At 37.1% G+C, this 26,436-nt stretch overlaps 1 protein-coding gene across 4 annotated transcripts in view; it reads right to left on the reverse strand.

The window, feature by feature from the left end:
- ehbp1 (EH domain binding protein 1) overlaps positions 1-25,620 on the reverse strand; it is a 199,868-nt gene extending 174,248 nt beyond the window's left edge. For 2 of the 4 annotated variants that reach the window (XM_087802016.1, XM_087802017.1), the window contains exons 1-5: positions 25,267-25,616; positions 23,228-23,645; positions 9,825-9,882; positions 9,574-9,669; positions 8,430-8,483 (exon numbers count right to left, since the gene is read on the reverse strand). In XM_087802016.1, the coding sequence (XP_087658142.1) occupies positions 8,430-8,483; positions 9,574-9,669; positions 9,825-9,882; positions 23,228-23,331 (312 nt within the window). In that variant the 5' untranslated portion in view covers positions 23,332-23,645; positions 25,267-25,616. Of the gene's footprint in view, positions 1-8,429; positions 8,484-9,573; positions 9,670-9,824; positions 9,883-23,227; positions 23,646-25,266 lie in introns of all 4 variants that reach the window. The other 2 variants (XM_087802015.1, XM_087802014.1) reach the window with 2 other exon arrangements.
- Positions 25,621-26,436: the final 816 nt, after the last annotated feature.

Here is a 26,436-nt window from a genome sequence, read left to right on the forward strand (position 1 = left end):
TAATTATAATTATTATTATCGTCCAACTATCTTGTCCTCAACATCTTTTACCATCTTTAATTGTCATTGAATATTTAGCTGATCGAGTGTCATGTGATCATTATACGTGTCATGTGATCATGTATGTGTGTCATATGATCATTATACGTGTCATGTGATCATTATACGTGTCATGTGATCATTATACATGTCATGTGATCATGTATGCGTGTCATGTGATCATGTATGCGTGTCATGTGATCATGTATGTGTGTCATGTGATCATGTATGTGTGTCATGTGATCATTATACGTGTCATGTGATCATGTATGTGTGTCATGTGATCATGTATGCGTGTCATGTGATCATTATACGTGTCATGTGATCATGTATGTGTGTCATGTGATCATGTATGCATGTCATGTGATCATTATACGCGTCATGTGATCATGTATGTGTGTCATGTGATCATGTATGTGTGTCATGTGATCATTATACGTGTCATGTGATCATGTATGTGTGTCATGTGATCATTATACATGTCATGTGATCATTATACATGTCATGTGATCATGTATGCGTGTCATGTGATCATTATACGTGTCATGTGATCATTATACGTGTCATGTGATCATTATACGTGTCATGTGATCATTATACGTGTCATGTGATCATTATACATGTCATGGGATCATGTCATGTGATCATTATACACGTCATGTGATCATTATACGTGTCATGTGATCATGTGTGTGCGTGTCATGATATCATTTAGATTGTTCTAATGAACATAATGAGTTTAATGAGATCACTTGTGTGTAATCTAAACATTATATGCATCATGTGCACGTCTAGTGATTCTTCATGTGCGTCATCAGAAACATACGCTTCTTGTCAACATTTCTATGTGTCATGTGAACATGTATGTGCGCCATGAGATGAAATGTATGTGTGTCACAAACAGTACATGTGTCTAGTAATTATGCATTTGTGTCATGAGATCACTTTTGTTGAATGTAAACATTATGCGTGTCATGTGACCATTTATTATGTGTGTCATGTAAATATGTGTAAACGACCATGTGCTCCATTTATGCGTCACATATTATTTTATGTCATATTTTCATTTATTTATGTCATTACTAATGTGATGCATGTCATTAACTTCATATAATTCCAAATCCCTGATCTTTTAAGTCCTTTTTACGTCTCTAATGCAGTCAAACATGTAATAAATGTCCGTCAAGATGTTCACACTGGTTAGAGTTTTTGTTTTTCCAGTAGTTTTCATGTGATCATAGTAGGGTTCTACTGAGAGAACCTGAAGAGAACATTCAGTCCCTGTAGAAGATCCATTGAGCGAGAGAAACTGTTGGCAAACCTCCGAGGACGAGACAAACATACGCCTCCTGGCACAGAGTTGCTGCCGATCTCTAAACAAATGAAGGGAAATGAAAAAGGAGCAAAAGGTGAAAACTTTGGTGACACACGTGTGCACACGAGCGCAGATTAATCCCAATTTGTCAGCCTCGACAAGAGGGAAACTTTTGGGATTTCATACTTCATACCAGCTTTTGTCACCTTTGCGTGAATAGCCGAGGCTGAAATAATTGTGTTTTCTTCCCACAGGCCCAGTCAGCGCTCACAAGCCACTGGCCTACGTAATGTGTTTCAGACAGAGGGGGGGGGGTACACATGATGAGCAGGAGTGTGTGTGTGTGTGTGTGTGTGTGTGTGTGTGTGTGTGTGTGTGTGTGTGTGTGTGTGTGTGTGTGTGTGTGTGTGTGTGTGTGTGTGTGTGTGTGTGTGTGTTCTTACTCTTTTCAGATAACACATTGAAAAAATAAATAAAAGTGAATCATTTCCCTCCAGAGTCTGAGGAACAATAATGTTGTTTTATACATTTTCTTGTTAATTACTGCATTAAACACAAACACAGTTTGCCGTCTATAAAATATACTGTGTATATTAAGAAATTATTCATTAAAAAAAACATTTCTGAAGCTTATATGCCAGTTAAAAAAAAAAACTAAATGTAAAGTTACGTTAATTGTTATTGATTATTTTTGAAGATTTTGAAGGTCATGAGATCATTTATTTGTGTCATGTGAACATTATAAGGAACAGGTTAACATTGATGTTCGATGGAAAAATGTTTATTAAATGTTCTTCACCACATATAACATTATTATAATCTTATCACTGATGGAATTTCACTCGTTATATGTGTGAGAAAGGAATGTGAGAATTAAACACGTGTTCAGGCCAGAAGGGGTCAACCACCTCTGACCTCTGACCTCCGTCATTGTTTCAAGTCAGATTCTTAACCTGACAAGGTGCGTCATGTGAAGATAATATACGCCATTTTAACACTTGTGTGCGTCATTTCATGAGATCATGTATATGTGTCAAGTGATTCTTTATATGTATTAAGTGATACTTTTGTGTGTCATGTGAACATGGATGTGTGTCATGTGAACATTGATGTGCGTCATGTGAACATTGATGTGCGTCATGAAAAGATTAGATGTGTGTCATGTGAACATTGATGCTTGTCATGTGAACATTGATGTGTCATGTGAACATGGATGTGTGTCATGAAAAGATTAGATGTGTGTCATGTGAACATTGATGTGTCATGTGAACATGGATGTGTGTCATGTGAACATTGATGTGTCATGTGAACATGGATGTGTGTCATGTGAACATTGATGTGTCATGTGAACATGGATGTGTGTCATGTGAACATTGATGTGTGTCATGTGAACATTGATGTGTCATGTGAACATGGATGTGTGTCATGTGAACATTGATGTGTCATGTGAACATTGATGTGTCATGTGAACATGGATGTGTGTCATGTGAACATTGATGTGTCATGTGAACATTGATGTGTCATGTGAACATGGATGTGTGTCATGTGAACATTGATGTGTCATGTGAACATTGATGTGTCATGTGAACATGGATGTGTGTCATGTGAACATTGATGTGTCATGTGAACATGGATGTGTGTCATGAAAAGATTACATGTGTCATGAAATCATTTGGTTTCATTTGCCGTGTAATAAATATACTGTACGTATTCAATATCTGTGAATGTAAAATGCATTTAAAAAACACATGATATTAAATGGTAACATGAAAAATGATCACATGACACACATCAATGTTCACATGACACTTAGTAGCACCGATAAAAACAATAAGTTGAATTAAGTTCAGTTAAAAAAAATACAGTTTTATTCAAACTGTTTTTTCAATCTTTAGAAAAGTATTGTTTGAGTTGAAAATATAATCAATTGTGAAGAAATTCCTGACGGATGTAAACAAGCGAGATGAAAATAAACAATCTTTTCTAAGTACTTCTAGTCACAGCTACTAACCTATGGAAGTGATATGTAAAGACACATTGGTGACGAGCACAAAAGAGTCCATCAGCACAACGCCTTCAAATACACTCATCCAATCTCGAGGCTCTCAGTGGACGAGCGTTCTTGATAATGCTCGTCTATTTGAAAGGAGGTGAAAGGCAAGGGTAGCATGCAATTTAGAGATACATTTTCAGCCGAGCCCTCCTCTCGTCTCCCTCGCTCCCTCTTTTGATTATGCGATTCGCTTTGGAAGACGAACAAATAGAGGAAGAGCTAGTGTTTGACACTGCCATTTTCAATGACAAAATACAATCTGGCCCGGGCCGCCACATCAATGGGGAGGGATTAGCCTAACGCAAGGTTGGGCGCCCAGATTAAGACAACGGCGGAGCGCCGGGATCTTAAATTTCATCATCTCTGTCGCTCCGGCACAATGGTGTGTTCAGGCACCTTTCTCTTCTGCCGTGTGATGAGGGTTCACCAGGAGTCACCTCTTCACCGCCGGCTTCCTTCTCCTGATGCTCACGTGACCACATTAATTCACCCGCCTCGACTCTTTGACACCAGCGCCTGATTGGTCGACGAGAAGACGAGCCGTCGAAGTCGGAAGATGACAAGTTCTATCACTGACCCGAGGTGGACAAAATAATACAGACTAGTCTTTATTTTTCATCACCAATCATTGATAATTATTAGGGCAGTGAGAAAATATTAATACAATATCAATAATTTCCATGAATTGCGTTTAAATTAAAGTTATTTACAAATACAATCAAATGTTTGGCCCCTAGATGGCAGCAGTCGTTACGTTCTCCACAGCTAAAGATGCAATGAATTCTCACTAGATCCCAGCGATGACTGAGGACGAGAGGATACAGTGAGTCCAGCAGCTTTTAAAGCTGATGTTTGGACATATTTCGGTTTGAAAACAAATGAAAGCAGTTACGACTTCATCAAGAGTCATGTGGTCTGTAAATACTACAACACCAGAGTCAAGTACTGGACAATACTACACATATATACTTGTTACTACACTATCACAACACCAGAGTCAAGTACTGGATAATACTACACATATATACTTGTTACTACACTATCACAACACCAGAGTCAAGTACTGGATAATACTACACATGTATACTTGTTACTACACTATCACAACACAAGAGTCAAGTACTGGACAATACTACACATATATACTTGTTACTACACTATCACAACACCAGTGTCAAGTACTGGACAATACTACACTTATATACTTGTTACTACACTATCACAACACCAGAGTCAAGTACTGGACAATACTACACTTATATACTTGTTACTACACTATCACAACACCAGAGTCAAGTACTGGACACTACTACACATATATACTTGTTACTACACTATCACAACACAAGAGTCAAGTACTGGACAATACTACACATATATACTTGTTACTACACTATCACAACACCAGAGTCAAGTACTGGACAATACTACACATATATACTTGTTACTACACTATCACAACACCAGAGTCAAGTACTGGACAATACTACACTTATATACTTGTTACTACACTATCACAACACCAGAGTCAAGTACTGGACAATACTACACATATATAGTTGTTACTACATTATCACAACACCAGAGTCAAGTACTGGACCATACTACACATATATACTTGTTACTACACTATCACAACACAAGAGTCAAGTACTGGACACTACTACACATATATACTTGTTACTACACTATCACAACACAAGAGTCAAGTACTGGACAATACTACACATATATACTTGTTACTACACTATCACAACACAAGAGTCATGTTGGACACTACTACACATATATACTTGTTACTACACTATCACAACACCAGAGTCAAGTACTGGACCATACTACACATATATACTTGTTACTACACTATCACAACACAAGAGTCAAGTACTAAACAATACTACACATATATCCTTGTTACTACACTATCACAACACAAGAGTCAAGTACTGGACAATACTACACATATATACTTGTTACTACACTATCACAACACAAGAGTCAAGTACTAAACAATACTACACATATATCCTTGTTACTACACTATCACAACACAAGAGTCAAGTACTACACAATACTACACATTTATACTTGTTACTACACACAACATATCATATAATTTCCCTGGATGGTGATACGTATAATTTATTTTAATTCTTAATCACACACACCTCTAGTAATAATGAACCATCAAAGTATCACTTGTCAAGTAAAATAATTGTTCAAAGTAAAAGCAACATTACATGAATTAAATGCTGACACGTGTCCAGCAGAGAAGAAATTCTCGAGGTTTGTTGTGATCGAATCATGCATCGATCAGTTGCTGGTCATACAGAATATTATTAAAAAGTTGTTATTCCAGTTATTCCATTCAAAAAGTTTTAGAATGTATATATTCATTCCACACAGACTAATATATGTCAAGTGTTTATTGATCAAGATCTTGATGATTATTACTGGAAAATAAAAGTCTCAGAAAATCTCAGAAAATTGGTTCAATACAGAAGAATCAGCTGGTGAACTGAAAACACCTTTAGATGCTCTCAGTCTAGGTGTGTAGATACACCATCATGGGGAAGACTTGACACCAGAAGATGACCATTAACACCTCGATCCAGGAGGACAAGACAACAAGGGTCAATGCTAAAGACACTGTTTACTCTGTGTGCAAGTGATGAATAGAGAGTGAAGGTGAACGATGTGGTGGAACAAGAGGGAAAACCACACCCTGGAGAGGATCGTGAGATTGAAGAATGAGATTCATCTGGAGTCAGAGATCGAAGAAACAAGACTGTCGGCCTCTAGTCGACCACATGAAAGTCAACAGTAACAGGGAGTTCTTGGTGTCGACTTCATTAGAATTAAACTGGTTGAATAAAGCGCTCAGTTCTGTGTGTGACGTCAGCGGACGCGACGCTAAACCACTACACGGCGATCAATCATGAATAAAACACAACATTTAACAAGTTTAGTTTAGTCACAGAAACGTCTTGCTTATGGTGGAGTGTAAAGTGTCAGTGATGGTTTGATGCCTGGTCACCTCTGGTGCGTCTTTCTGAGGTCCTGCTCAACGCAGCTGTGGACCAGGAAGTCTTAGAGGCTGAACTCATACTTTCAGTTGGACAACATTCATTTAAATGGTTTGTTTTGGTCTGGAGTAATATTCACATTTTCTGAGAAACCTCATTTAAGATGTTCATAAGTTGACAGTAATGGCCATTAAAAGAAAGGAACAAATGAAATATATCTATGTCTTTGTGTAATGAATGAATATAATATACAAGTTTCACTTTCTGAGTGGAATTACTGACATGAATCTTTTGATGATAGACCAAAGTATTAAAATATGGTATATTTAAGGGAACAGGGAGGAAAGGAAGGTAAAAAAAAGAAAAAAAGAAGAAATATTAGGGCTTTAGAGACGAACTACTTGGATAAGGCTGCCATCTTGTGGTTGTTCAGAGAAAGTCATTTAGTCTTAACTTAAGAATGTATCTTTGGAATTATTTTTATTGTGGTAAAATGTGTATTTTTTTAATTTACATCAACTAAAAACGAGTTTAATCTTGTGCTTTGTAGCCATTTACACAATATATGTGTAGAGTGTATGAGCAAAACTTGATTCTTTTATGGGTTTTTTCTTCAACTATGTTATTGTAATACTTCCCATAATATATATATATTTTGTCACATTCATGTTCTTTGCTCTTCCCTATGTGTGTATTTTAAACTAATCACTCATTCTGCGCTCATGTAAACTGTCAGTCTGAGAGGTGCTAAATAAAACCAGATAATGATTATATTATTATTATTATTATAGAATATTGTGTTGCATAAATTACCAGCAAGTTTCAACCAATGCTTGAATCATGCCACCAAGAGTAGGATCATCCAAACCTGTCTTGATGCAGTGAATGTATCATTTAGATCAACTCATGACTAGATATATAAATGATATTTTATCCATGATATAAATTCAGTTATTGCTCATTAATCATGTTCAGGGTCACAGAAATGCAACTCGTCCTAAACAAACTTGAAGAAACATGAAATACATTTGTGATATTTGAACTGGTATTGAATACTGTTTGCAAGACAACATAGATATGTACATATACATACATATACATACATATATATATATATATATACAGTATATATATACATATATTAACATTATAAGTACTTCATGACGTGCCGTGAGGTCCATGTATACAGTGTGACATGAAAAGAGCTGATTTTACATGTCATGCAACTCGTTATGCTTTATATCTCACCATCATTGTTCATCTTTCACTGACACTTTAAACACATTATTCTACAAGAATCTTTAGAAATGTGTGGATCATGTTCTTCTGACAAATTCACATTTTCTAAAAAATATAGATGTGTTCAGCACAAATTGATTTAGATCTTATTAAAAATAACATTCTTTTCTATTTTCTCATAATTCTGGTGATTAGAAGATTAAATAATGATATATTGCTAGAAACAACCTCTTAGTGTTAGTGATCCATAAACCTCCTGCACCTTATTCTCATTGTTTTGTGTCTAATGATCCAAAGGTTGGTTTTGTTACCATTATGTTTTTATTATTCAACACAAACACAACTTCTTCTCGAGCTGCCACGACTCCACACCTGAACAAAAACACTGACACCCACTGGTGACAAAACATCACTGATCGTCACAATAATGACTCGTAACGTCATATCATTTAATGTGTTTTTGTAATAAAAAGTCTTTCACACCAATTGTACAACAATTGTAGTGCGTATCAATATAGTTAACGTTGACTGATGGAGAGTCTGTCTGGTGCGCATGCGCGTGTGAACACCGTTATGTTGTGGAGTGACTGACTGACAGGTGTCAAGCGCTGAGAAGTTAAACGTTGAGGTAATGTCATACTCTGACCAGAAGGTGGCGCCGTTACACCATGTAAGGACACAAGCACAAACTGACTTCTTGTCTTTGTGGAATAAAAACTCGACAGAAGCTGCGTTTGTTGACATTGTTTCTACTTACATTTTCTATCACAAACGTCCACTCTTTGTCTTCAAACTCCTCCGCATGAGGATCCTGCAAATGAATAAAACATGTATTATGATTTAGTTCAGGCGCCAGTACTGGAGGCTACAATTCTAGCAGCACATCCATGATGACTACATGTAAGTTTAAGACGTTAAGACTTTAAGACTATTATTTTTTTTTTTTTAAATATCAAACTAATACATAGTTATAAAAGCCACTGATAGAGTTTCTGGTGAATGCAAGTATAGTTGAGATGTTTTGTCTAAAGAAACGTAAATGCAACTTTCTTCAACAAGGTCGCTTCATTGTCCTCTAAAAAGAAACATTATTCTTCAGCTCCTGCCACACGTCTATGAATAATATCATCTGTAGTTTAACTTTTGAGCAACATTTAAACGTTTCAATCGTCGCTCGACTAGTTCGTCATTTTCTAACCTGCTCACTGATCTGTGGGAACAAAAACAACATGTTTCCACCTTAAAGCAACAAGTTGTGACAAGAACACGGTGAAGGAAAATGTCCCGTATGCAAGTGTGTGTGTGTGCGTGTGTGTGTGTGTGTGTGTGTGCGTGTGTGTAGGCGTAATTGTTGTTTTAATTATGTTCACACCAAAGGAAGAAATTGAGAAATAAACGAATCATTTCTTCATTGTATTCGTCGACAACAAATGATGTTTCCAGAGAATTAAAAGAAACAAATTCAAGTTAATTGTTTCAGTTTGAACTAACACACACTCCTGCGCAGGAAGTAAGAAGTTCAACCATCATGAGTCGTGGAGGAGCAGCTCCGACACAGAAGAAGAGATGCAGCGTCACCAGACACCGGGCGGTGATGGAAGCCGTCAGTGCTGAACAAGTTTAAATCAGGCCAGAGACAGACGAGGTGTGTAGCTCGTGTCGTTACTACGTTGACCATCAACACAACCAGAGCTTTTGTTCTGGGATCCGTACAGTACCAGACGGTTGTGTAAATAAAAAGCCAGAAAAAACAAGTATGATTACTTTGTTATTTGAACGCACCAGTTCACAACAAACTTAAACTAAGAGACACGTTTTAAAAATCCATCGATGTCACATGTTGGGCTTCAGATTAGGTTATGTTACGTAGAACTTTATCGATCCTCAGAACAACATCTCACCTTGAAGAGCGTGACGGTGATCTCAACGTTCTCTGGTACCGGCCAGACGACGACTCCTCGATAAGGGTTCTTGATGCCCGGCTGCCAGCCGTGGGACTGAAAGAAATGTGGATTCAAACAACATAAATGATGATTTCAAATAATAAAACACGCTGAGACAAGATAATATACTGCATAACAAGTACAACTACTTATGAGCGTCATGTAAATGAAGGATATAAGGAGTAAAAATTAATTGTGGTTCTACGAACCTTTGAGGATTTCCGGCGGCTCCTGCGCGTCCAGACGACCACCAGTTTGTCCGGTTGCCTAAAATGACAAAGAGAAGGTTTTTAATGTACGTCTTATGATCAAAGGTTTGAAGACCGTATGATATAATCTGATTCCTATAAACACACAAGGACACAGTGAGCACCAGCAACATGAGCGTCTATAAACTGTGTGTAAAGAACAACACAACAGTCCAGGACGACAAGAATAGATTACAAGAAGGAGTTTGATGGGAGAAAGTGTCAGAAAGGAGTAAGAAAAGTCATGTTTTTAGTGACTAAGATCCTCAAATAACATGAACCACACACACACCCCCACACCCCCACACACACACACACACAGAGAGAGAGACTGATAAACGTGCACAGTCACTCTGTACGTAAATAAATCATGAGATACGAGCAAAGCATTGACTTCCACTTTGTCAAAGCTAAACACATAAGACTGACATATTCATTGAAAATGAAAAAGAGATAAGACTAAGTAAGTAAGTAAATAACTAAGTAACTAAGTAAGTAACTAAGTAACTAAGTAAGTAAAGGTTATTTGTAAAGATATTTCTAGACCAGGGTAAAAGTGCTTTAAAAATAAAAATCAATACATAGTTAAAATATATACTTGAAGAGGACACTTTTTCATTAAAGGGAAAGTACCGTGTTGATTAAAGTGGCTCTTAAACTGTATGTATCAGTGTGTGTGTGTTGTTGTGATGTGTGACTCTATTGTATCATCAGTGTGTGTGTGTGTGTGTGTGACTCTATTGTATCATCAGTGTGTGTGTGTTGTGATGTGTGACTATATTGTATCATCAGTGTGTGTGTGTGTGTGTGTGTGTGACTCTATTGTATCATCAGTGTGTGTGTGTGATGTTGTGATGTGTGACTCTATTGTATCATCAGTGTGTGTGTGTGTGTGTGTGTGTGTGACTCTATTGTATCATCAGTGTGTGTGTGTGTGTGATGTTGTGAAGTGTGACTCTATTGTATCATCAGTGTGTGTGTGTGTGTGTGTGACTCTATTGTATCATCAGTGTGTGTGTGTGATGTTGTGATGTGTGACTCTATTGTATCATCAGTGTGTGTGTGTGTGTGTGATGTTGTGATTTGTGACTCTATTGTATCATCAGTGTGTGTGTGTGTGTGTGTGTGTGTGTGTGTGTGTGACTCTATTGTATCATCAGTGTGTGTGTGTGTGTGTGTGATGTTGTGAAGTGTGACTCTATTGTATCATCAGTGTGTGTGTGTGTGACTCTATTGTATCATCAGTGTGTGTGTGTGTGTGTGTGTGATGTTGTGATGTGTGACTCTATTGTATCATCAGTGTGTGTGTGTGTGTGTGTGATGTTGTGATGTGTGACTCTATTGTATCATCAGTGTGTGTGTGTGTGTGTGTGATGTTGTGATGTGTGACTCTATTGTATCATCAGTGTGTGTGTGTGTGATGTGATGTTGTGATGTGTGACTCTATTGTATCATCAGTGTGTGTGTGTGTGTGACTATAGTGTATCATCAGTGTGTGTGTGTGTGTGTGTGATGTTGTGATGTGTGACTCTATTGTATCATCAGTGTGTGTGTGTGTGTGTGATGTTGTGATGTGTGACTCTATTGCATCATCAGTGTGTGTGATGTGTGACTCTTTTGTATCATCAGTGTGTGTGTGTGTTGTTGTGATGTGTGACTCTATTGTACCATCAGTGTGCATTTGTACAAAACTCTCTTTTCATTAAAATATTGACATTAGAAAGGTATATTAAGCTCCGCCCACTGAAAACTTTGTTGACCATAACCACACTCTGCTGTGATTGGTCGAGCATGGAGGTTTGTCACCACGCATCATCAATGGTCTCCACCTCCAAGGGACTCAATGTATAAACAAAGCGTGATTAAAGCTGAAGGAGGAGTGAAGCCATCATTACATCATAATGGACTCTCGTAACCTCTCGTTCGTCCAGATTTCAGATCAACTTTATAAAGTAACAAGTTTAAAACATGGTGATGATGAGAAGTTACTGCGTCTTGAAGAGAAAGATTGAACATTCAAAACATTGAATTAGGTCAGGAGAGTTGGGTTTTATTATTATTATTAAGTACAAAGAACAGTAATTAATCATGATACAACATGTTCTTTACATTGTGAAACAACTGACAATTGTAGTTGAGGTTAAGAAAAAGGATGAGAAGCAGTCTTGGATCTCAGAGCAGGAGATCGATTTTTAGTTTTTGTTTCAACCAATCAAGGACACATTTTGACCAATCAGTCTTCTTAGGATTGTGATCAGTTGACTGTCATTCTGGTGTTTTTAGTTTCATCTGAAACTTCACTGGTTAAACTGCTGGATCTGCAGAAACAAACGTGCACACACTGCTCGAGGATCTTGAGGATCTTGAGGATCTTGAGGATCTTGAGGATCTTGAGGATCTTGAGGATCTTGAGGATCTTGAGGATCACCCTCCCTCTCAGAGTGTTGCTCGATGGGCCAGATATGAGGGAAAGTGGGTCAGTAAACTCAGCAGTGGAGACATAAGAGCACAGGCTGTGACAATAAGACTTAGAAAACCCTCCTGAAGTCCAGTGGATTCTACAGAGCAGATTCTACATATATTAGAATAGAAGTATCACATGTAGGACTCTACTATTATGACTTTAGAAAAGAAAATAATTAAAAATACTGAACTGAACATGGATTCCACAGAACAAGACACGTAAACAGAAAGAAGAATAGACTTAAAAGAAAACAAAAGGGTTTTGATAAACTACCTTCACTTTTTTCCATACAATACCAGCACTAAAAGAAAAAAAAGCCTTTTATTGATAACTCTATTTAAGTTTTTTAATGTTGATTTCATTCTGTGTCGAACGATCTCTTTCATCAGAATTGCAATCATGATTATTAATATTATATTATAATTATAATAAACAATTTCTCGAAGGAGACCTCCAGAGGGATCAATAAAGTTGTATCTAGGTATGTAGGTAGAACTTTATTCATCACAAATATTCTGCGGTATTTTCAAAAGAAGACGTGTTCAATATTAGACGATCTCACAGTGTAGACGCTGAGGATCAAATGAAGAGAAAACCACGGATGAAAAATTCCTTTTGAATTCCTAAAGTGGTTTAATTCTTGCAGCACGTTTGCTTTTTCACTCTTTTTATTCTTTTTTATAATCAAATTTAGTTTACTCGACCAGTGAGTGTCACCGACTGATGTCAATAAAGGAAATACAATCGTTTTATATAATAAAACATCTCTTAAAGAATAGTAATAAAAAGAATAAAATAAATGTTTTTCTGTGCGGTTCTGTAAAGTCTTGTGGTCGCACAGTTGTACGTTTTTTTAAATAAAAATGTCTCATATATTCACTGTAACCTGACTGTTGTTTACAAATATTACGGTACGATGGACACACTGTCCTGACAAGAGTCTCACTGTGAAGGATAAAAAGAAAGATAGTAAGTAATTAAGTAATAGTTATGGAAATAAATACAGTTTTTGGCTCCAATGTTCCCTCAAAATCCTCCCGAGGCTTGTTAGTTAGTAAAACTCAAATGACTTTATTAATACTCCTGGCTTGATCCTGTCTAGCAGCTATAAAGTACTGTGTGTGTTCACTTTAGGTCTTTATCTTTATTTTGATCTAGATTTGAACACACTAACGATACCATTCTTGGACTAGTTCTGTAGTTGATGCTAATCAAAGCATCTCAAACGACTGTAGTCAACGGTTCAAAAGTGAAGAACCCGACATGTAAGGAATGTGATCATTTGGCTCCAGACAAGTCCTTCTTTAACGCTCTTGGCGTCAAGTGTGTGTCGCGACCTCGCTCTTGACGGACACACAATCTCTGATTGATGGCTCTGTAATTGGACGTCATGTTCAACCGTTCACAGCAGAATGTAGCTGCGAGAAGACTCTGATCCTCATGTCAGACTCACACAGAGGCTTGTTTTACTGACCAATCATTGACTGGGGATGAGGAGATACCAGGGGGCGTGGCCTAGACTCATCATTTCAATCTATTTAAACGAGTTATTATTCACAGCATGAAACTCACTTGTTTGTTAATATTATTCTGAGATACCATCAAAATAAAAGATGCAACAATAGATGGTGTTGGATAGACTGATAGAAATGTGATTTACAAAAGTTAAATATTGGTTATTGACAAACCTCCAGGCTCGACCAATCACAGCAGAGTGGGTGTGGTTATGGTCAACAAGTTTAATCTCCAGAAAAACAAAGTGTTTTCAGTGGGTGGGGTTTAAGATCATTTTCTAATGTCATTATTTCAATGAAAATAGAGTTTTGTACAAACACTGATGATACAATAGAGTCACACATCACAACAACACACACACACTCTGATGATACAATAGAGTCACATCAAAACAACACACACACACTGATGATACAATAGTCACACATCAAAACAACACACACACACTGATGATACAATAGAGTCACACATCAAAACAACACACACACACACACACTGATGATACAAAAGAGTCACACATCACAACAACAGACACACACCCTGATGATACAAAAGAGTCACACATCAAAATAACAGACACACACACACTGATGATACAATAGAGTCACACATCACAACCACACACAAACTGATAATACAATAGAGTCACACATCACAACCACACACAAACTGATAATACAATAGTCACACATCACAACTATGCACACACACACACACACTGATGATACAATAGAATCACACATCACAACAACACAAACACACACACTGATGATACAATAGAGTCACACACCATCACAACTACGCACACACACACTGATGATACAATAGAGTCACACATCACAACAACACACACAATGATGATACAATAGAGTCATACTTCACAACAACACACACACACTGATGATACAATAGAGTCACACGTCGTGTGCTTTGCGTAGCTGGAGTGGAATCACAATACTCTTAATAAGAGTAGAAAGTTATTATGCTGGATAAAAATAATCCCACATAATATCATAACTAATTCCCACACACCTAGGATTTGTGTGGGAAACAGTGTATCAGTGTTTGTTTAGCGACAGAACTTGTCGTGTCATGACCTGCGTTTGATGCAACCAGCGTTATCTGGTGCAGCAGTCGAGCCTTCGTGATACTGAACGCTTGTCGTACTTTGTGCATCGACAGCAAGCATGTTGGAAGCATGAGTTCAGGGAGAATACTGGCACGGAAAATATGTTGTTTATTCTAGTTATTGTTCGTATATATTATTTATATCTACGGTCACTATGGAGCAGAGACCATTCGTCAACAAGAGACCATTGTTTCTAGTTCTTGAGTCACAGATTGTGAGGAATGACTACGTTAGTTTAGGAAGCAAAGGCACATAATCTGATCTCGAGTCTCATGCATGTATCGGACATTTGATCATCGTACAGAAGTCAAACTAATGTTTGGTACATTGGGATTAACCATCTATCCATTTTACCTTATCCTGGGTTGAGTCAGTACTTGAGTGACTTTGACAAATGTCTCTAGTTCAACACTGAACAAAACTGACCACAAACTGTTTCAACTGAGAAAAATCTCTACATTTAGGAAAATGTTGTCACAACATGAACTGGATCTTATAATCCATGTGTTTGTGTCTTCTCGTCTGGACTATTGTAACAGTTTGTTTTTGTGTCTAAACGAGAAGGATTTGTCTCGACTGCAGTTCATACACAACAGCCAGAATTCTGAGCAGCTCTAGTAGAAGAACTCACATTTCTCCGATTCTTAAATCTCCTAAGCTTTGGAACAATCTCTCTCTATGTTTGATGATCTACTGACTCCTTCAAGAAACATCTGTGTTTGATGATCTACTGACTCCTTCAAGAAACATCTGTGTTTGATGATCTACTGACTCCTTCAAGAAACATCTGTGTTTGATGATCTACTGACTCCTTCAAGAAACATCTGTGTTTGATGATCTACTGACTCCTTCAAGAAACATATCTGTGTTTGATGATCTACTGACTCCTTCAAGAAACATCTGTGTTTGATGATCTACTGACTCCTTCAAGAAACATCTGTGTTTGATGATCTACTGACTCCTTCAAGAAACATCTCTGTGTTTGATGATCTACTGACACCTTCAAGAAACATCTGTGTTTGATGATCTACTGACTCCTTCAAGAAACATCTGTGTTTGATGATCTACTGACTCCTTCAAGAAACATCTGTGTTTGATGATCTACTGACTCCTTCAAGAAACATCTGTGTTTGATGATCTACTGACTCCTTCAAGAAACATCTCTGTGTTTGATGATCTACTGACACCTTCAAGAAACATCTGTGTTTGATGATCTACTGACTCCTTCAAGAAACATCTGTGTGTTTGATGATCTACTGACTCCTTCAAGAAACATCTGTGTTTGATGATCTACTGACTCCTTCAAGAAACATCTGTGTTTGATGATCAACTGACTCCTTCAAGAAACATCAGTGTTTGATGATCTACTGACTCCTTCAAGAAACATCTGTGTGTTTGATGATCTACTGACTCCTTCAAGAAACATCTGTGTTTGATGATCTACTGACTCCTTCAAGAAACATCAGTGTTTGATGATCTACTGACTCCTTCAAGAAACATCTGTGTGTTTGATGACCTACTGACTCCTTCAAGAAACATCTGTGTTTGATGATCTACTGACTCCTTCAAAAAACATGTGTGTTTGATGATCTACTGACTCCTTCAAGAAACATCTGTGTTTGATGATCTACTGACTCCTTCAAGAAACATCAGTGTTTGATGATCTACTGACTCCTTCAAGAAACATCTGTGTTTGATGATCTACCGACTCCTTCAAGAAACATCTGTGTTTGATGATCTACTGACTCCTTCAAGAAACATGTGTGTTTGATGATCTACTGACTCCTTCAAGAAACATCTGTGTTTGATGATCTACTGACTCCTTCAAGAAACATGTGTGTTTGATGATCTACTGACTCCTTCAAGAAACATCTGTGTTTGATGATCTACTGACTCCTTCAAGAAACATGTGTGTTTGATGATCTACTGACTCCTTCAAGAAACATCTGTGTTTGATGATCTACTGACTCCTTCAAGAAACATATGTGTTTGATGATCTACTGACTCCTTCAAGAAACATCTGTGTTTGATGATCTACTGACTCCTTCAAGAAACATCTGTGTTTGATGATCTACTGACTCCTTCAAGAAACATCTGTGTTTGATGATCTACTGACTCCTTCAAGAAACATCTGTGTTTGATGATCTACTGACTCCTTCAAGAAACATCTCAAGACACTTATTTGTTCAGGCTTTTCCTTGATTCTCGGAGACTCTTGTGTTTGTCTCAGTGTTATCTTGATCTTTTAAGTATATACTTTATCGGGTATTGGAAATGCTCTCTACATATATAAATTACTTACTTACTTATCTTATCTTCATATAATATCTTCTATATTCATGCTTTTGTTGAAGATTTTAACAATAGAAAGACACAATTAATTAAATTTGAATTCTTATCATGATGTTGTTGATATGATAAAGGTTTTTTATTTACCTATTATTATTAGTAACTAAGTATTAACAGTTAATGTTCACATTAAAACATAAACAATGGTTGCATCTTGTGAACTATTAACAATACATGTAAACGATTTTACATGTGATAAACAATTGTCTGAAATAAACATTATAAATCATTTTGAGGGGTTTTATTGAGAATTCATGATCAATTTAATGATCATACCACCCTTTTACACGCTCACTTAAGACATCTTGAAAGTATCACACGAATGTATTCGGTACAACTTGTGACCAGATCATGTTCAACCAGGACCGTCTTGTCAAAGCAGCAGATGCTCAGGTCGACTGTGATCATCTTTAAAAACATCCATCAATTCTGTCAGATACATGTCGTCATAAACACAACCGTATGTGTGAAGAAACCATGAATATCAGTGAGTGTTACGCAAGGATGAAAAATCCCTGGCTGCCAAAATTCTGTTATGAATTTGTGTCTCTGACGGAAATACTTTTGAGTTCAAGCACTTTCACTGGACTAATGGCTGAACGTTCCCAGCAGCGACAAATGTTTCACAACGACTGGACTCTTGGGACTCACACGGTCACACAAGCGCATTGTCATTGAATGCATCAGTGATGTGTGTCAAAGAAAGTTGACAGAAGTTGTGTTTCTTCCCGTTTACCTCATTCATGCATTCATTGTTCATTGATTTCAAAATAGTAACAACGTTAACTTCTATACATTCATCATCATGTTTGGATATAAACAGCTTCTTAGTGCTGGTTTCACATATTGTGTGTCGTCTTATTTCATTTATTTATTCTTTACTAAACAAATCCTGTTGTGTTTACAACACTGGAAATTTAAGTGTATAAAATAACCATTAATACGTCATAATGGGATTCAATCTCATAACCTCCAGGTCAACAAGATATTAGACGAGAAACTTCATGAAGTAATACCTTTAAGACGGATCATCGTCACGATTTGGCACTAACTTCATGTTGGAGAGGAACATGTGAGGTAAGTTTAGTTTTCGCATCAGTTGCCTCGTACAAACTCCCATAATGCCCTGTTCATAAAACACCACGAGGTGCAGGACATGACCGGGCACTGAGGCACATACATGTGTGGAAAACTGTTGGAATGTCAGGCTGAGAACATATGACCTGGAAGACTGGACATGGTTTATCAGTTGGAGTCATGTGACTGAATGAATCCAAAACACAAGTACACAAGTCTCCAAAAGAAATGTAAGGAAAACCAATTAAATCGTTCAAAATGATGTAGAGACAAGACATTTGTCACAGTTCAAAGTCATGTTTAAGTTATACATGAATGACAATTTCAAAATTAGGATAAAATAGTTTATTTTGGATTATTAGATTATTATTTATTATAGATTATTTACTACCATGAGACTACACAACAAGAACTGCATCAGATAATAACTAACGGGGACTTTTGTAAATACTCTTTTTGTATTTGTGTATATAGTGTACATTTGTGAAATAAAAAGTATAACAAAAGAATAACCCGTTTTGGGACTTATAAATGAAAAATCCATCTAGATTAGATTAACTAAGAACATTCAAGGTGTTAGTTAATCTATACCATCAAATATCCCAACAGAATTCAATTCAAATACATTTAAAAATAAAGTTATGAATTACTAATTGCTATGAATTAAGTTCTCTTTCGTAAAAAATGTAGGAGAAATTAATCATGTAAAGCAAAAACATTGATTTCTAGAACAGCAGCAGGGCTCTAAGAAAACATAAACACACTTAAGGTCAAGGTTAACGATTCAACAGATAAAACTTCCTTTGGGAAATTAAGGAATGTTAACTATGCTATGACAATCTCCCTGTAATTAAATAGTTTAAAAGAAACTCAATACATAGTTGTTTCTTTCAATATTACAATATATCAGCATTTATATTTTTGTTGCACCTGTATCGTGATACACATCGTATCGTAAGTTTATTGGGAACACACACACACACACACACACACACACGTATAAAGCAGACTCCACCAATCTTTTTTGTATTTTTATATTGTGTCTTTTTGTTCTTTAGAGAGTGTTTCCAAACAATAATGACAAAGGGGTACATCTCTAATGTATTGTGGGAAACATAAGGTCACACTCACAAGACTTCAATTATTGAAGACAAGGATGTCAAAGGATCGACGCATGTGTTGTCCGGCAGAAACACAAACTAACTCAAAATGGTTTGTGTTAATCCAGAAACACTTTGATATAAAGAAGTTTGTATAAAACCCTCGTCGTCTCGTCACGAGGCTCGAGAGATGCTGAGATGATTCGTAACGCTCGTCTGTGGACAGATACTATTACAGTGTAATCAATAGTGTCGCTGTGTAGTTTCCAGTGTGTTGTTGTCGTCTCCTTTCCACGCGTGTGCACCACCAGCAACATCTCTTCTGACAACAGTTAGAACCAGATGATGGTAGTATTATGACTTTCTGCTCCGAGGTCAACAAAGAGATATTGATTTATAATAATAATAATAATAATATTCTTCTGACAATGTTTAGAACAAGATGATGGTAGTTTTATGACTTTCTGCTCTGAGGTCAACAGGGAGACATTTATTTATAATAATAATAATAATAATAATAATATTGACATCTAATCCACCCACAGAAAATATTCAACGGCTCAAGTTAGATTTTTTTTTTTTTTTTTTAAATCAGAAAATCAACAGGATTAGTTTTGAAGAACATCTCCAGACAATGTATCTCTTGAGGCTACAAAGAGACACTTATCAGAACTCCTAACAACTGTCACTGCAGAACTCTGATGCACAATTGATGACAAGGATCACAAAGATCATGGAGTCTGCCATGGTTCCCTGTGAGTTACTGGATCCATCTGAAGGGTCTTACAAGTCTTCTCGAACCGTCCTGCCGACAAGTAGTTATCTATTAGTTGTTCCTAGTAACAAGAACAAAGTACAGAGAAGACTCTTTTAGTCATAACTGCTAAAAAAACAAAGATACCAACTTGTGTGACTTGGAGAGAAAACAGGACACCTGGTCTTATTGATGAACCTGCCAGTCGGAGTCACGTCTGTAAATACTTTACAGTAGATTCCAGTTGAATTAATGTATAACTATTAACCCTCAAAAACCTGAAAACGTATGAATGAAGTTTCTAAACTAACGGAGGAAAAACTTCGAACCAACACTTGAAAGACATAATGACTTTTTTTTTAAAGATTTCAAGGCGATGTTCACTATAAGTTGTGTCACATTAAACCAACAACAAAAACATGCTCAGCTATGTGAACGACAGAAGCTTCACTAATACCTGCTCGGTCACGAATACTACTAAATAGAGAAGGGTTTTTAAACTTTAAAGGCCACTCATTACCACCGTTTAAATGTATAATAGTTGTAAAGTTTTTATTCATTTACTGATTTATAATACAAGTATATTGCTTTGTTATTATACTTGAGCTCTGCTCAACACACATAAACACAATAGCTGTTGGTTTATGTTTCTTTATACATTCATACAGTGAGTCCAGCAGCTTTTTAAACTAATGTTTGGACATATTTTAGTTTAAAAAAAAAATGAAAGCAGTTACAATTTTGTCAAAAGTTGTTCCATCGGAAAATTCTGAATCTTGTACGCAAATCTAGTTTTCCAGACGGTCAGCGATACACACCCTTAATGTGACCCACATCTGTGGAGCAGACAAACTATTGTTTAGATGATTTTATTTCACTCGAGTCTTGTCTCTTCAGGCTAAAAAAAAGTAGTTAAAGTATTTAAAGGTTATTGGTTAATTGTATCAGTATTTAAGTTGCATCTTTTACTTTTGAACATATTAACATAAGTTATTAAACTGTTGGCCACGTTGTCATCAAATATATTATTTTAAAATGTGACAAAAGCATGTTTCATCTGAAAATGACTATTCAATTCAATTTTATTTAAAGTGTCTTATCTTAACAAAGTTATCTCAAGACACTTTCATTAGACAACACATTTCTTGCTAAGGTTAAGGAGCCTTTAACTGAACACAATCTTTATATACTGTATGTTTAATACTATCTACGTCATTTCTTAAACAATTTAACATGTTAAAATCTTATTAAAATTCAGTGAAACCGAGCATGATTTAACAGATTCAAATCACAGCAGGAATGACATACAGTAAATATATATCTACAATTTCAAAGTATCTGCAACAATGAATGTTTTTTCTGCAGCCAAACAGCAAACAATGAGCTCATAAATTATTAAATGTCTAAACAGAAGAACGGTTAGTGACTGGAAAGTTCAAAGCACCAAAAACAGTGACCAAGTATCCAGGTTTAATCATATATAAATCACATTTTTTTGTAATTGAAAAAATAAAACAACTTATTTTTATTCGTCATAAAATATAAAGGCTACAAAAACACCATCACCCCTCGTCTCAATAATGAACTCGATGAACAGAAAACTACAATACGTTTCCTTAATAAGGGTTTTTACTAGTTTAGTTTTTCCATTATCGTTCATCGTTCATCTCGCTTTCCTAACCTGGTGTATGTCAAAGCTCCGGTTTCAAAACATAAGAGTACTACCGAGTACAAGCCCCGCCCGTCCAGCTCTGGGTAGAGATGTACATTTTTCCCATTCCATTCTCCGACACGTTAACATCTGTCTCAGGTCGACTCCATTAGTCGTGCCTGGAGCAAGTCGCTTCAGAATCTGTGTCTGCAGGCTACGTTTGTCAGTGTTTGCCGATAATAACTCACAAGGTTTCAGTAAAGAGTCATCCTTCCTTTCTACTCCATTCAACACATCAATTCACACACACACACACACACACACACACACACACACACACACACACACACACACACACACACACACACACACACACACACACACACACACACACACACACACACACACACACACACACACACACACACACACACACACACACACACACACACACACACACACACACACACACACACACACACACACACACACACACACACAGCTCTAAACTAGTACCTTTACATCAAACTATACATTTAATAAATTCAATGTTTTCGTAAGAGAATGAAAAGAAGTAGAACGAAGAACAGTCATTGATGTTTCTGCACTTTTTTCACTTTATCTATTTCACTGCATCGAGTTCTTTTGTACATTTATTACAGGTCATTAAATTTATGATTTACTACAAATGATTGCCGTAGATGTTTTAAAGATTATGTTCACATAATTAACCCAAATGTTTTCTTATCTAGATGATTTGACAGGTGTAACATAAACCTAAGCAAGTATTATCCATTTCGTTATTTGAAAAGTGAACCAGAAAATCACAGAGATATCTTTTACTAATTCAGTTATTTGAATTGATTTTAACTGGAAAACATTTTAACTACCTTTTATAAATACCACCTAAAAACATGGAGTCACAAAGAACTTGACTTAATTCACGATTATTGATGTGAAAATTATTGCCGACTAAATAAAGTGTTATTTCAAAGATTATATTAAAGAATTATACTGCACCCGAGTCAGTAAATGTACAAAAAAAAGCCAAAATAATGTCATAAATCAAGATAAAATCAAAAGACAAATTCAAGATGGCATCAATGTTCTAAACTTCCACCAAAGAGTGAAGTAACTCTTTCATTAAACCACAAGCGTTCAGTTCTCCTGCAACAAGACTATATCTCAGGGTCTCAGAACTCGTCCCTGGACACACGCCTGCGCCTCGAGACCCTCGGAGGGTTTGAGTTACGACCATTGATTCCAGCTCAGACACTGAGTGTAAATACTCGACGACGATGAGTTAATAACGTTGAAAAACTTGCCATTTCTTGGTACATTCCACCATCAGCTCCTGATAGGAAGCCACGAACTGGAACTTGGAGGCGTGTTTTCCTACTCGCTGCAGTCTCTTCCAAACCGAAGCCATGTTTCTGAGGAGGTTTCTCAGCACCTAGTCCGTCCTGGAGCTCCTTCTTCTGGCTGGTGTTCTTCTAATCCACACGAGTGTTTAGATGTACTGCAGCACGGCCGACCATCCCAGACACATGCTTAATACTTTATGGTGGAACAGGTGAAGAAGCGGAAAAGGTCGTCCACGATCAGAAAGATAATTCCATCGATTCCAGTAGAAATTCTCTGCAGCCTCGAAACACGTCCATCATTTTGAGGGAAATCACTGTGAGATGATGAATCTTCTGCTGGACGTTGACCTCATGTTCTACACAGTACGTCGTGATCGCCCTGAAAGTACAAAAACGAGATGTCAGGACCCAGAGCTGTGTATTGTCAAAGATACGACGACACAATAAGTATCACAATGTAGGGACAACTATACGTTATATTGTGAATAGGATAAATCTGGGTCAATAAAGTCACCCCTACTCACCTAGTAAAAAAAAAATCCTCTGCAGAAAATAATGATATATACTGTATATATAAAATATATACAACTTGATAGTGACATCTAGTGTCCAGGAGTTTAATTACAACACCAAAATGAACAAACGCCGGGAATATTAGCATAACATTTTACCACAAACAAATGTACTTGTTTACAAGTATACTTGTTCACTATTAACTATTCGCCTGCCGTTCATACAAACAAAACTCTGCAGCCAGAATTCTGAGCCGCTCTAGTAGAAGAACTCACATTTCTCCTTCAAACTCTTCACTGGCTGCTCTAGTAGAAGAACTCACATTTCTCCTTCAAACTCTTCACTGGCTGCTCTAGTAGAAGAACTCACATTTCTCCTTCAAACTCTTCACTGGCTGCTCTAGTAGAAGAACTCACATTTCTCCTTCAAACTCTTCACTGGCTGCTCTAGTAGAAGAACTCACATTTCTCCTTCAAACTCTTCACTGGCTGCCAGTTTCTTTCAGGATCATTTTAAAATTCTGGTTCTTACTTTCAGATCTATTCATGGTCAGACCTCAGGCTCTGAGGTCTGTGGATCAGAATCTACTGATGGTTCCTGAACTTCCGGACCAGAGGAGAGAAATCCTTCCAGACTGTTGCTCCTAAGCTTTGAAACCATCTCTGTGTTTGATGATCTACTGACTCCTTCAAGAAAACTTTAAAACTTTTTTATTTGTTCAGGCTTTTCCTTGATTTTCTGGAACTCCTGTGTTGTTCTCAGTATTATCTTGACCTTTTAAAGTATATATTTTATCGAGTATTGTTTTGATTGTTTAAGCGCTTTGTGACCCTGGTCTGGAAAAGCTCTGTATAAATACAAATTACTTACTTACTTACATTTGTGCCTAATATCTAATAATCATATCTTCACATTTGTTAGACTTTTGAAAATGTCATTTAAAGACATTAACTACAACTAAGGCCTTCATTTGTGAACTTGATGCCATTCAAGACCCTTTGGAGTTCATGATACATTACTGTGAGAAACATGTATCGATATATCGATATTTAATCGCAGCCATTGATCAGAATCAGCTCCAGAGACATGATCGAAAGAAGACACGTTTGTGGTGTTTCATCCACAGAAGCAGAGGAAGGTTCTCGCAGAAGGTTCTCGCAGAAGGTTCTCGCAGAAGGTCTGAAGGAACATGTTCTGCCAACACGACGGTTCTTCTCTGCATTATAAACATCTAGAAAAATGAATCGACTTCATTTCTCAGCGACAGTCACGCTTCGAATCCCCCTCTCCACGCAGACACAACACGCCCACGGACGAGAGAATCCAGTGGGTTTGAAATGACAAGAAATGTCAACGTGGAATATTAAGAGAATGTTTGTGAATCCAGGGAATAGTCGAAGCCAGACTCGCTGACCGGGAAGATTCGGCGGCTATGCTAACAAGACTTAACGCTTCAAAGTCGCTGAAGTGTCCCGTAAGTCACTCACCTCACAGCCGGGTCAGAACCACGGTCCACCTGAAGGGCGAGGAAGAGTCCGAAAGAAGCGGTCGAACCCCCGGGACGAGCGGATAAGAGAGTGTTCTCTCGTGAAGCATCTGCTAGCATGCTAGCTCAGCCATCACAACAGCGCGAGTGCGTCAAGTTAACGCCGTGTTTGTTGTCTCGCACACACGGGACCAGAACCAGAACCGACGCTGGAATTAAAAGAATATGCCGCTCGTTCTTCACTGGACTTAACTGGCCCACGACAGTGAAGCGCTCTCACAGTTACGAGCCACTCGCTTTCTCCATTCGGTCACTCAAAGCAAAACAAAACGACTTCCTGTTTGGACCTTTAAACTGCGCGAGATAGAACACTCTTAATACATGTTAATGTTATCATTCGCTTCTAAACCTTCCACCTATGTTTAGTGAGACAGACAAACGTATTGTTGTTAGCGCAATTTAACCTTTGAGTATTCATGTTTTTGTTTTATTTTGTGAAGCAAATCGCTTAACTTCCGGTTAGGTATTGAAGCTTGACAGAGCTTTGGTTTTCAGTGTCTCCAAACCTGGACGAGATGAATCTTTCAAATCACCCTCAGAACCATGAATGAGGTTTTAATGTGCTCTTCACGTGTTTACAGCCCAGTGAGACTCTTTGATCATGTTTTAATCTCACTGTTTTTGTTATCAGGATCAAATGTGTCTCAAATCAAAGTGTTTTACTCGATAAATAAGCAAAAAAGTCAACTTTAAAATAAATCTTCTTTCATCTCTGAAGTAGAGTAACAACCCATCGCCACTAAGATTCCATTTATCCATTTTCCACTGCATGTTGGAGGTTAATTTGCAGGAACACAAACCCTTCTCTCTCTCCAGAACCTTCTCCTGTTGTTATTTGTATTATTTTCTTATTTAAATGATCGATTGATACACTTTTATTTATTCCACATTGTAAAATATGAGTCGTCACAGCAGCTCACAAACAAGATTAAACATACAGTACATGAAAACTAAATTAAGAAAGTAAAATACAGCCACTTGTTTGTTTTATATTTTACAAAAACTTGACTGAAAATCACTTTAACGATCAGAAATAGTCGAATCTACTTTATAAAATATCACATTACTGTCAGGATGTTACTAATGAAACTTAAGCCTGTTCTCTTAACTG

This window comes from Callionymus lyra, chromosome 11, assembly GCF_982586985.1.
Source record: "Callionymus lyra chromosome 11, fCalLyr1.hap1.1, whole genome shotgun sequence".
Taxonomy (NCBI): Eukaryota; Metazoa; Chordata; class Actinopteri; order Syngnathiformes; family Callionymidae; genus Callionymus; species Callionymus lyra.